At 35.2% G+C, this 14,103-nt stretch overlaps 1 protein-coding gene across 1 annotated transcript in view; it reads left to right on the top strand.

The window, feature by feature from the left end:
- Positions 1-14,103, top strand: part of LOC111428817 (cellular communication network factor protein Ccn) — a 70,391-nt gene that overhangs the window by 50,079 nt on the left and 6,209 nt on the right. The window contains exon 2 of the mRNA XM_023064518.2: positions 5,150-5,270. Coding sequence (XP_022920286.1) covers positions 5,160-5,270 — 111 coding nt within the window. The 5' untranslated portion in view covers positions 5,150-5,159. The remainder of the gene's footprint in view (positions 1-5,149; positions 5,271-14,103) is intronic.

The following is a 14,103-nucleotide window of genomic DNA, read 5'->3' on the forward strand; positions in this document are numbered from 1 at the left end:
AACCAACATTAAAATCTTTAATAAAAATCTCAGAAAAAGAATAAGCTTCTGGTTGTTTAATTATTACGATATTTAATAAATAAACCCCATGTTTTAATTACTTTTTTATACCGAGTTTGCATTCTTTGATTCAATCTATGCAGCCGAACAAAGAACAATGCTGTATATGAAAAAGGCAATAGCATAAATATTGTATAATACCAGGTTTTGTTCTGGAATTCCTCGTTTGCATTGTTATTTACAGTTTATAATTTGCAAGAAAGGGTTGACATTGTATTAATGTATGAAGCAGAAAATCTATATCTTATTAATATATTTACTGGAGTTATAGATATAAAACATAATCAGTGGGAATCATACTTTATATAAATAGTAAAAAATTACAAAAGGAATAATATTTAATATTTTAGATAACGATCCAGTAAAGTTTATTATGCAGAAATGTAAATTTGATGGAGAACAAATTTGCCCCGCAAATCTTCATCAAAGTTCTAAATCCTCTAAGTAGTGCTTTATTTCTCTTGATTGTTTGAGGATGAATCTGTAATGAATCGCGTTACTCGAATTTCCGCTGTGAATTGTCAGATGTAATAAACGTGCGTCAGTCTCTTCTAGTGAAAGAAGTCGAGTTTTGCGAAAGTTAATTATAAGTAGCCGACTACGTAAGAAGATGTAATGGTTAAAGAGATACTTTAAAATCTGTTTAATCTCAAAGCGTCTCTTAAAACACAAATTGGTTTTTGGATTAATAAAAGAAGTAACTATCATCTAGATAGAGAGAAAAATATTTGATAAACTGAACACTGTAAAAAGGACCTCTGTGTCTAGTGTTCAAAGGATAACTTTATCGATTTAAAACACTTCACGTCAGCCGATTTGTTAACGTGCCCAAACTTTTCCAACGATTCCCATGCGATCAGCGTTCCACAAAGTTTGATACTACATGGAGATAAATTGGAAAGGATTTTTCCACAACTTGCTTTCAGAAGAGAAAATAGTTTCGATTCGTTTTACTCCGCTCTCAAAATTAAATGATATGTAACTCGGATTAACGCACACATCACTGCAATGCCATAACGTTTATTAAACGCGCTTTTGTGAGGATAATTTATAAATTTTCGAGATAAACAGATCAAATTTCGACAGTTTAATTTCCCGCTTATTGTTGTTGATTATGGAAATACATAAAAGTTATTCACATATATTTACAACTCTTGTTAATATTCCTGATAATACAGTACAACTTTTATGTTGTCATATTTTCGGTGCGCATTTGTGGTGGAACCACATTTCCGCGTAAACGAAAATCACAGTTAGCTGTTGTCCAGAAATTCATTCGAATTCACAAATTCATAAAGCGACAAAACAAAATGAACTCTTTGTATGTGATTTTAAATTTAAAATACTCATTGTCAGTCACAAATGAACAGAACGGACTGACTAAAATCGCATTATGCGTATGCACGGAATTGAATTTAATCAGAATAATTTAATTGGTACGATCGATTTGCAATTCAGATCTGTCGCACCGCGGCAACGCCTCTCGCGTTTCCATATCGCATACTCAATTTGTTTATATTTTAATCGGTGGAATCGACTGCCTGTCGAATTCCGGGATATCTGTCTGTCTGTATACCAGACATTCAATGAACCAATTCACACCTCTCTCGTCGACACGACACGACGTCGTCGTGTCATTTTCTATAATGCGTTTTTCACGGAATTGAATTGGGGGGGTTTTGTGGAAATGTCATTAACATAGATGCTGCAGTTGAAATTTCTCCATTGAAAAGTTAAAATCTCGACGTGAAATTTATTTACAATGAAATATTTATTCGATTGCGGAAAATCGATTAAAAATACCCAATAATAAAAAATTGATTTCTGTAAAACGGTTCTCTAAAACTGTGCATGCATAACAAGAAGAGACGTGTTCCAATAAGTGACCATCATCAATTTGCAATTTATTCCGATCAAACTTTACGGTGTGTGTACACAGCATGCTACCGTTCGAACGATCACCAAAGTTTTATTAACCTGTCCCTCGCAAAACTTCCTAACCAGTTTCCTACAACTCAGGCTTCCTCCCATATATTGTGCAATCACAATGATGTCGTGACAAAACTTTTCAAAGCTTTTAGTTGTAAATTATACCCATAACAAAAATTTATACATCAATAAATTTCAAGTTTACTAAATATAATCTACCATCAAGTTTCTCGCATATTTAATACATATAAACTTTGGTACGTACGGGGAAGTCCCCTAGTGGCGGACACCTAAGGTTGTAAGTTTATTTATGAATTAACTACGTAAAGAAAGTTTAAAATCGAAATAAATGAACAAAAATGCAACTTCTGCGTAAGCATACTTAGAACCATATGTTAAACTTTGGTAACAAAAACTGCAATCACTGCAAGCACCGGACATTTTCAAAACATCCTGTATATATAGCTCTCTGAAGACTCAGGGATGTCTGCACATTCTTCATGAGCTCACCCTCTACAACTGGAGTACTGTATCCAATCTTCGTTGTGGTCCTCTAAGCACAATACGCAAACAGTTCTTCCAATGTTAGATACTTCAGTTAACGGATCCCTCTTTGCTTTTCCACTTTTTCCTTTGACTTTTATTTCTTTGGTTTGTTTCCCCTCCTCACTTATTGCTATTTTCCCACCTTTTCTTTTTGTCTTTAACGTTCTTTTCATTCTCTTTTTCTTCAACGACAATTTTGTACGGTGATGATGTTATAATTTCACTTTTTTCACATTTTCTCCTCCGAGCCGCTGACCGTTTTTTGAAGCATCGGGCAATGGCGATAAATAATGGAAAATCTGGACAATATTTGGATCAAAGCTCGTTGATGGCTTGGGACTGCTGATTGTTGGTTCGTGGGTAGATCTTTTAGGAGTGTCTTTGGATTCTTCTGACACCAAATTGTTAAACAATTCTGCATCGCAGAAAGTTAATGAGCTACCAGCAAAGGCCAAATCAGTGGAATACAGGGAAACATCCCCGGTGCAACCTGGCGCGTTTGAGGAAGTTCCTGGCTCTTCTAGTGGTCACGTCTGCAGTCAAATAATACAGATCAGAAAATATATGTCTGTCGAATGGGTGAATTCCTGTACATTTGAACCCAGAGATCGTAATATCTACTCGAGCTAGTTTTGTGAACGCTTCATTGAAAAAACCAGCAATACCGTAGTCGGTTATCCGAGATCCAGCATTTGCTCTGATCCAGATCTCGCATCGTTGGTTGTAGGTAGTCTTAAATGGCTTCATGAATGTTCTGTCTAGTGGTTGTAGTTTATGGCTGGTGTGTGGTGGTATGCTCATCAAATAAATGTTGTCTTCTCGGCAAAAATTGATGACCGCCAGTGTCTTATGGCCACAATGGCCGTCCAACAGTAACAGGACAGGGCTCTCTTTCGTCGGATGTTAATGTTTTGCGAATGTTCTGCAACCATTGCAGGAAAAAATCACTATTAATCCTTCCTTTTGACTGAGCCACGCCTACGATTTCGGCTGGTACATTAATCATGAGCCGATCATTCATCCTTTGGCTAGGAAATATAAAAAATGGCGCTATGAAGTGGCCGTTAACATTCATGCAAAACATAACTGTTATATTTTTGCCCCTGTCAGCAGAAGTAAGCTTTCCTACTTGACGTACAGCCTCGGAGCAAGAACTTTTTGATGTTTATGTACGCAGCTCACACCAGTTTCATCACAGTTATAAATATTGGAAGGTTGAAATTTGTATTGTGTCATCAGTTTTTCCAAGTTATCATAAAAAAGATCTATTTGTGGTTTGTTAAACTCTTGCTTCATGCTCGTCGACTCAAGTGTTCTCAGCAATATATCTGGATGCCTTTGCATGAAATCGTAGTAAAAGTGTTTCCCGGCAATACCTTTCTCTTTCTTTCTTTTCTCTCTTTTGATTTTTATCAAAACGAACAACAAAAATAACTGACAATCCTAGTTATTTACTGTATCTTTTTAGATTTTTGAATACAACATCTCATATATTGTTGCATTATTAGACATATATGTACAACACGTAAGATCACACACAGACACTCTGCTCCCATGTGTCCATCTTTTATAACTCCAGCTTCCTCAAAATACTTTACAGTTTTTTTTGCACTATCTCTGTCTGTTAAACAAATTTGCCACATCACTATAAAATCCTGTTGTATCGCGATATCCTCTCTAAATCTCCTGAATTTTGTATGATTCCCATTTACCCATTTAAAAGTTTCATTTCGAAGACTTTGTTTCATATACTCCAAAAAAGAGTCGGAATGCATTTAGTTGCCTCCATCATATTTATATATGATTTTAATACGTTCTCTTCGTATTTGTGAAAGAGTAAATATAACATGTCGTAGAATAAGTTTTCACATACACACACACAATTTATCTAAAAGCTCCATCCGTCATAGTAGAGCGCATACGCTACAATAACTCAATGTTGTTGCGGTGTGAAGTTGTTTTTCGTCGAAACTATAATGGCCCGGCTATAGAGAAAATTAGACGGGATGAAGTACCGTGCGGCGATGCAATTATCGTTAATGGAAATTTACGGTAACATTTGCATACTGAAGTAGTACCGAGGTCTCCGGTGTATCCTCGGCGGTTGACTCATTTGTTGAAGAGCAATGTGCGGCGACGTTCAAAAGAAAACAATGAGCATCAACTCATTTGATATCCCGCATTTAGTTTCGTACTAAAGTTAGTTGCCGTTGTTCCAAGAAAATAATATAAACGGAAATTATTTTGTTTGTAGTCCCTTAATTTTAGCTATTTAATCCTTTTCGTATCTTGTTTTAGAAAATGTTTCATTTCAAGTCATTCATCTCCTGAAAATTAATTAGGGACAAAACTCTTACAAACATCAAAGAGAGTTTCGAAAAGAGTTCTCTTTATGAATCCGATGTTAAAGGTCTCTAGGTTTTCATGCTCTATAATACGATACGTGGCTGTAGTTGAAGTAATGAAAACACCGGACCTGTAGGGATGATTAATGAAGCTGTAATAAATAGAATTGTTGTAAACATTTAATTAAACATTTGAATGGTAGTGTACGTATTATATTTGTGAGATGACTGAAGGTTTCGGTGTACTAAGTGACTTTAATTTGTTTCAGAGGGTTCGCCATGCTGTGGATCCTCATATTCGCGACAAGTTTACTGGAGGCCACCGGATCTAGCGCCATCGGCAAAGTGAGACGCCGCGAACTAGACAATCAAATATACTACGAGAGCTCGGTGAGTCTAGAGAACTAATTTTGCAAACGATCGAGGGGCTCAAAGCGGCATTACCACTTTCGTGTGCGATGTAAATATTCCTCCACCAACTTCAAACACACAAAACATCCAGTAGTTTCGGACATATTGCGGTTAAAATATCTTGTTATAGAACTTCATTTTGCGAGTTACTAACTAAAGTTTAAAATCTAAATTGTAAAAAATATTCATTATTCATTCAAAAAAAATCATCATCAAATCCTAACTTGACGTAAAAGCGGAAAAACGAAATGTCAGAGAGGTTGTGGACAGAGATTAATTGTGTCCCGGTGGTCACATTGTCCAGTGTATAATCACAGCGCAAGTACAATGCGAACAAATCAAATGCGGATGAATAATAATCGTTGACGAACTGGGTTAGGAAATTGTTGAAAAGGCAAAAAAAACGGACGGTGTGGTTGAGAATTGTCGTATAGTTGAGTCAAATTGTGTTGAACGCAAAGGTCTGAATTTGAAAAGAAAAAAAAATTTAATCGTTGTTAATGATTGTACGGGTCACGGAGTTGCACAAAAGGCCGGCTTAAACTAATGGCCTCATAAATTGTGCATTCGCCCTCGTGCTATTGTTTTCCTCTAAACGAATATAAATTATTTGGTGGTGGTTGCAATTAATTTTTGTTTTAATTTTGGTATACACAAACGTGTCTGTTAAAATAAAAATTTACCATTATAAATCATATTCGATATGATACGAAATTTGTTCGTAACAATACAAGAGAAATAAAATTTAATTTTATAAAATATACACGATATTAACATAAACATGATTTGAACATTGTGATTTCTAAAAAAGAGGTGGAAGTACTGGTTGTATAACGTTAAGAGTTAAGTTTAACTAAGAGTTTACGGGGAAGGAATTAAAAAAAACCTCCTTTAATTGGACCAAGCTTTCGATAAATATATTCTTATCTTCGTCAGGGTACGCTACAAATAGATGAAGGGAACATTACACGTAATTCCAACAAACATTTCAAGACTTACATTTAGAGATTAAAATGTAAAAACATGTAAAGACATCTATAAAGAGGGAAGGTGATATCCACACCAAAAACACTAATTAAATTAACGACAAGATGGTTAACCACCAACGTGATCAACCATCAATAAAAGGCGCGAAACCGATCGGACAAGGGACGGCAACTGTCTCTGGTGGGAAAACTTAAGGAAATAAAACTCACCAGGTTGACGTTAGACAGAGAGAGAAGATGGCGTTGTTGTTGGAAAACATCCAAAACACAAGGACGAAAGGAAAGGAACAAGTCAAGGACCAGAAACTTACAAAACGGACCCTACAAGTAGCACTATTAATAGCCCTAATAATAAATTTATTGAATAAAAGATCCTCAGGGCGAAATTAACACATGGCAGAAGGTCGACGCAAGCGTTAAATGTTGGTTCTAAGGAACACAACCAGGGAAAAGGAGAGTAATAAACAAAATTAAAAGGCCGAAACATGATCTGTGTAAATTTTTGAACAAAAAGAAAAAAATTAACTGGGTATACCAGTTAATTTTTAATTTGTTATAAACTACTTTAATGCCCAAAGGCAATCAACACCCAAAGATGGTGAAAACACTAAAAAAGGGGGGGTCATATCAAAATCGGTAAGAACCCAAGGAGGAATCAGACCTAAAGGAATCTACGGACGGCTTGTTGGTCAGATCAATCAGGTGGCAGTAGATCTCGCTATTGAATATAGTATATTGAATGAAGTACAGGAATCTCAGCAAAATTTTAATATGCCAGTCACTCATCGCCAAGATCAGCAATGTAGCAATCAACAATTTAACTCATCACTAACATCAGACCTCGAACAATATATTTTGCTTCAACCTCGCAATTCGACCAATGATTGTTAAATAAGTTTAAAATTAGTTTCTTTAAAAAAAATAGTTTATGCAGACGTGTTTTTTTACTTACCTTTAAATAACTCTTTTTCAGTGCACTATATATAGCTTCACAGGTTTCAGGAATAATTTTACTTAGTGCTTGAGGTGATATTCCTGTTCTAAACTTAAGATCTTTCTGTTTGAACCGTGTGTAGAGAAAACGACAGTACTGCAATTCCTACGATTTTCTCTCCAATCTGTAGTTCGGCGTGCAGTACGACAAATCGTTACGTGTGTGGGCCGTTTAAGACCCTGGCAGTCAGTTCTAAAGTTGATAGTATTAGGCAGAAATGTGAAACATCTCCAGGAAGAGTCTCCTGTTATATAAGTTATCTCTGCAAAGAATCTTGGTCTGATCAAAATCAAACTTATGGCCCGTAGAGACATGATGTTAGAGACAGATTTCAGAGCAGCACGAGGAATAAAGGGGACCTTAGCAAAAGTGGGAAGTGCTATGGGCAAATCGTCATCAGGAAGATGTGTCATCGACCAGTCAAGATGTGATGGGGTATTACAACTGGGACTGTTATGGGGTGGCCTATCCGGAGAATGGAGGACTCTACTAACTAACGATCGAAGAAAACCGTTGTTACATAATATATCTGACAGGAGTTTGAAGTAGCGATCTCTAAATTCTAAAGTCTGCAATGCAGAACTCTATTCTTCATACCTTTGAGAGTGTTAATTTTTATCTGAATAAGATGGCAGGAGAAGAAATTAATGAATCGACCAGAATATGTGGGCATTCTATATCAATCTAAGACAACGCGTTGATCACTCCTTCTAATGACACTTGTGTCCAAAAAGGGAACATTGTTATCGGATTTACTCTCGATGGTGAACTGGATTTATGAGTTGACAGAGTTGAACTCCCTTTGCACAACCAATAATCTGTCGTACGGAACAGAGCAGATAATGTCATCGACATATTTATAAATGAAAGGCGGTTGGAATGGAAACTTGGGAATGCAACCATCCAAAATCCAGTCCATGACAATGGTGTCTAAGATAGGACTGAGTGGACTACCCATGGGTGGGCCAAACTTGTGTTTGTAGAACTTGTCACGAAAGGAGAAAACCGAGGAATAAATCATGAGGATTCTGCGTGTGAGGTTGTATTAAGTTCTACTCTGCTGATAGCCTATTAATCACCAGCTGTAAGGCGATGTTGATGAAAAGGGAAACATCCAATGACACCAAAACAAAATCCGGAGGCAAGGTCAGATTTCTCATTTGGCCTGACTTTCTATTCAACATCAATGTATTAATGTAACAATTTTTACATTTTAACCTCTAAATGTAAGTCTTGAAATGTTTGTTGGAATTACGTGTAATGTTCCCTTCATCTATTTGTAGCGTACCCTGACGAAGATAAGAATATATTTATCGAAAGCTTGATCCAATTAAAGAAGTTTTTTTTATTCCATCCCCATTTTTGGGTTGATTTCCCAATAATTAAACTTAACTTAAACTCTTATTGTGATTTCTTTCAAAAAAGTAATCCAATTTTCTAGCAAAATATCAATCTTCTATAATATTTAAGCAATAAAAACTTTTCTGGTTAACATTGCGTGAAAAGACTGAAAATTAACATAACGTTTGAGCTGAGTGTACTAAATCTGCATTTTCTCACCTCGGCATTTAAAGCTGTAAAAGTTCTCGGCTGTGTAGCCACCATAACGTTTATGTTCCACCTGAAAGTTTCCACATTTTTCGAGACCAAACTTCGCGGCACGATTACGTTTACGCGCAAATTAAGTTTTGAAATGCGGCAAAGTCGGTTAATAATATCCCAAAAGCACGTCGAGTACTTTGTTCTTATCGTTGTCGAATGGAAATTCAAGTTAATTTTCACCGAAAAAGAAAAAGCTGTTTTGTTTATGTTTTTTTTTTGTTAATTTTTTATGAAAACTGTTTTTTTATCGTTATCGGAAATCTACTAAACCGTCCTCGTTGAAAGTCTCCCTTTTGATATATAAAAGTCTCCTTCTTAGCCTCCTTAGATTGATGATCTATTTATGCGAGCGAACCTAGGTTGAGATCGAAAACGTGTGAGGAATTTCCCGCAAAGGTTCGGAATGAATTTCAGATTTTCAGGTTGTTACACGTTAAGGAGACGTCTTGAATAACTTTGATATCGACCTATCCGTCTTTTTTGTGCGGAAGTACGTTTGGGAAAAAAAAGCATTAGCTTTTTCACTTTCCACATGGTGCCACCTTAATTGATTGATCATCATGCTATTCACGAACCGAAAAAAATTTATATGGAAATCTCGATAAGGCAAAAAAGATTACACCTTTCCTGAAAAAGAAGACTTATACGACATAATAAGTTGAGTTTTTATCAGATATTTTATGAATTTATTTTTTTTATTTAAATAATGTTTCTTATTTGCCTGAAAAATTGACTATATCTTTTTTGAACAGTTAAGGATGCTAATAAATTGTAAATATGTCATATAATATTAAGTTAGCCCTAGATTTTTTACCATATGGTGTTAGTAGATGATGCTTAAGAGATCCTAAGATTAGTTCTGTCTAGTGTTCTAGCTCATTTAACGCATGTGCGAAAATCCGAACTCGCAATAACATCATACAAAAAATCTGCTGCTCTACTTGGGTTGCCGCTGCAACCACACTGCGATGTTCTACCCTGTCACAAGTTTATTTTGGTGCAGAATACTGCGCGCCGGTGTGAATAAACAGTCTGTATACTCAAAAAATCGACACACAACTGAACTCGACTATGAGAACAATATCAGGATGTCTTAAATTCACCTTGCCAAACCTGCGAAGAAAGACTGCCCGCCTAAAAGAGTTCAAGAAAATAACTGATAACTCACTTCTGCTTATTCATGAGGACCTACCTTATCTTGATATGAATAGCTTCAGATTCCGGCACCATCCATTAATTGTTGCTGAGAAACTGGATAGAAACTGGAACAACTGCAACATCAACTCTGAGTGGAAAAACACTGGAACGATAAAGCACCACCAAGAATAAAGCAATAGATCCTCCTCAACCAAGAACTAAAATGATTTGAACTCCCCCACTACCTATGGAAGGACCTGAACAAAGTACTTACAAGACATAAAATCTGTGGTGATAGTCTCCATAAATGAGGAGCGCTGTCATCGTCTCAGTGTGACTGCGGTGGTCCAAAACAATCTATTCTGCACATTGTGGGGGACTTCCTTATTACATATACGTGGTATTGTTAGTGTCAGGCAACGGACAATTCCTGAATCTATAGGCAACGCCGATCAAGTTAATAACTTTTTCCTCGATGCACAGGTCAGTGTGTTGAGTGACGCCAATTTAATTCGGCATTATCAATCTAATACCTTCTCTGGTGTTATCGAATCTTATCTATTTCTTATATCGCTTCTTTACACTCTTCATTCCTACGTTTTCTCGCGCCACTTGCGATTTTGGTGATTGAATTTTTTATGCATTACCATTGTGTGTCTACATCATCAGAAGGTTGATAGCCTAACAGCCTCTGATTTATCTTCATCTGGTATGGGTCCAATTCATGCTCCACAATAAATTTACGAAATTCAAAGAACCCCAAGTAATCAAAACAAGTAATTTCAATTACATTTTCATGGAACTCAACTACATGCAAAGAACCTCATCTGTAAAGATTTTGCTGCCCTTCACTCGTCTAAACGCACCTATGGAAAGACTGGAGTTCTACCAACGGTCGCAGTGGCTTATAACAAAATTTAAAGATTTTCATTGATGATTGCTAATGTTCGATAGATTTAGTCATTGAGAAATTTAATCGAGAAGAAAAAAAATTTCGCCAAAAGGCCTTAGAGTTAAAAGTTAAACCCAATCGAATATGGATGATTACTGTTTATAGTAGGTGTAAAAGCTTGATTGGCGGACGTAATAACTAATATTTTGGAGGTTAAACATAGCCAATATTGACCTCACCCACATACAGAGTTTGTAAATTAGAGGACATCGTTCAAAACAACATTAACAAAATTAACGCTATTTATACCACGTATATTAATAGTATTTTATTAATTATATAAATATAATTTGTTTATGAGAAATTAAAGATGGTTTTGTTATTCAACGACAGTTAAATTATTAATTTGACAATGATTAATATGATTTTAATTGCGATTAATGCCAATATGATTGTAGAAGTTGCCAATTTGGTTTTGTTTAAATTTGATTCGTATCAAAATGATTTGAAAAGGTTAATAGTAATGTTAGCAATAGAGCATTATGCCGTAATTATCGTTTATGCGGAGTACATTGCTACACCATTTTCCACTAATGCGGTTCTGTCAATATGGCCAGACCTAAAACGGATTATACCCGTTCGGGGATTATGTTTCCTGACTGATAGGACATTGAAATTAATAATTTTAATAAGGTTACAAAATGAAAACTTCCTTACCTCTAAAACTTCCGACTATTACACTTTTACTACACGATTTATTAAGTCTTGGAAGGAAAATTCTATATACGATATTTTGGATTAGTGATGTAGAAGGAAGAAAAGAGAACATGTAAACGAACAGATTGATAGAATGGACTAGACAGCCATGCAGACCAACGAAGCAGTGTTAAGCAAGCCGTTCTTACATTATTTAAAACTATTAAAATAAGAAAAATATCCTACCCAGGGCATATTCTTAGAGGATTCAGATACAAAATCCTTCAGTTAAAAGCTAAAATCGAGGGTCGCCGAGGAATTGGAACAACTATTTAGATTGTCCGAAAGCCGATGTGGTTGCCAACGTTGGGAAGACCTGAATTATGGTACCGAAAGAAATGTTCTCTTTTCTTCCTTCTACACATATTGTCTATTCTTCGTCTCACTGCTTTAAGATTTATTTGCATTTTTTTTGTTTACCGTGACACATGCCTCCTATGTCTTTCCCTTCTATCGCTTTCCTATATCCTTTATCAAACCAAGATGCTCTTTTGCATCTATCTTGCTTTCCATAATATTCAATATTTATTCTGCAGCATCCGTTACTGTCATTTAATGTTGTGCCACTATCTTCCACTGGTTGTGTATCTAGTTATTAATCTGTCTTGTAATTTTCTTTTGAAAACTCTCATAAATTTCTTCAGTTGTTCATTCTGCTTATTCTGCACCAAGAAATGAACTGAGATATATCCACAGAATACAAATTCTTATCCATCTCATTTTCCTTACTCCAGCTTCATCTCTTACTTATGGCATTCTTCCCGTTTCTCACTTCTGTTGTGATTTGTTGCCACATTTTGAATCAACTACTCCTCTTGCAGCCATCTCCTTTAATTTAGGTAATTCATCTCATCGTGGAAGATACCATTTTTTATGTAAAATTTAAAAATTAACAAAGCATTTGAATAGTAACTTCTTTTCTTATGATAACGACAAATTCATTTTCGTCTTCAACGGTTAAAGCAATCTTTAGAGATATTTGTGACACAATTCATGTTGAGCCTTTAAGCTGCATATTCCCTTTTTCTCTGAACGTTGTTTTCAATCTAGAATCGTTTCATTTCCAACCTCATTCTCTATCTTTCATATTTATGTTCAACATTTTCAATACTTTCAACAAGATTTTCCATTCAAGATACTAACTGTTTTGTTCTATTTAACATTTTCTTCGTCTACAATCTTTGTCTATGGCGAATCCACTATATAATAGCTTTTTGCTTTCATCTACCACATCCTTTTTCCATCTAGCATCTCCATCATTGAAAAAAGTTTTCATCCCATCTTGCATTATGCAATTCCACCCATGTCGTTTCTTCACCCATCTAGTATCTTCATCTTCAATATAGTTATATTCAACATCTTTAATTTATCTACAATTTTCCCTAGCATTTTCTTGCATCTAGAACATTTTACCAACAAGTTATCACTATCAAATATCTTCTTTTCATTTAGCAAAAACTTTCTTCTAGGTAGAAATCTTTTTTGCCAAGTTTCCACGCGTTTCACATCATTTTGTGTATTTTGAAAGAATGATCTAATGGAAACATTGGTTTAGGGATACTTGGTTAGCCCACATTTCTTTAAAGGAAATATCACGCTCAAATTTTATTCTTAATCAGCTGCATTATTTTCTTACTCAATTTAGAACCATGTATAATCTAATAAATCGATTTATTTAAAACTTCTCCTATGCTATCAAAACAAACTTTACGAGTAATTGAGTTTATCTTTTGATGCAAATAGGAATTAAGGGCACTACACAACTCTCTGCGGTACATCAGCTTTACTAAACACCCAGAGCTTTCGTAAACTGTGTAGATGAACTTTACTGCACGCAAAACTATAAACTAAAAAATAAGTTAACTAGGTGCGTTAACTTTCATTAATAGACTTGCTAAGTTCCGTGCAAATGCATTTACCGAATCTTCTAATTACACCTACAGCAAGTTAACACAATCGATCGCGTTTAATCGATACAACCATGATTTGAGATGAAATAATTTAAAAGCGTTATTAGTTAAATAAAAAATATATTAAGGGTTTAACTGAAGTAATGCATTATTCGAATATTTACAGTGAAAATTCTGGAAATGGTCCAATAAATGCTGCCAAAAGTACTTCTAAATCCAAATATATGTATATAGGACAACGTACTGGTTATGAAAATAATATAACATAAGCTTACCATTTGTGGAATTTAAAGAATATTTTCATTTAAATTTGGCCTAAAAAGTCGGAATGTTTAAAAATAATCAGAAAACTGATGAAATTCGTTTTTCGTTGATAAAGTTCACATAGTCCACATACTGTTTCCGTTGGTTTTGGTAAAACACAAAATTTTTAATTTCCGTGGTGCAGTTCATACGCTCCGCAAAGTACACCTCTCCCATCAGAAAGATAAACAAGAAAGACACGCGGTATATTTTAATTAAAATTTTGATTAAA

Source organism: Onthophagus taurus, chromosome 2 (genome assembly GCF_036711975.1).
Source record: "Onthophagus taurus isolate NC chromosome 2, IU_Otau_3.0, whole genome shotgun sequence".
Taxonomy (NCBI): Eukaryota; Metazoa; Arthropoda; class Insecta; order Coleoptera; family Scarabaeidae; genus Onthophagus; species Onthophagus taurus.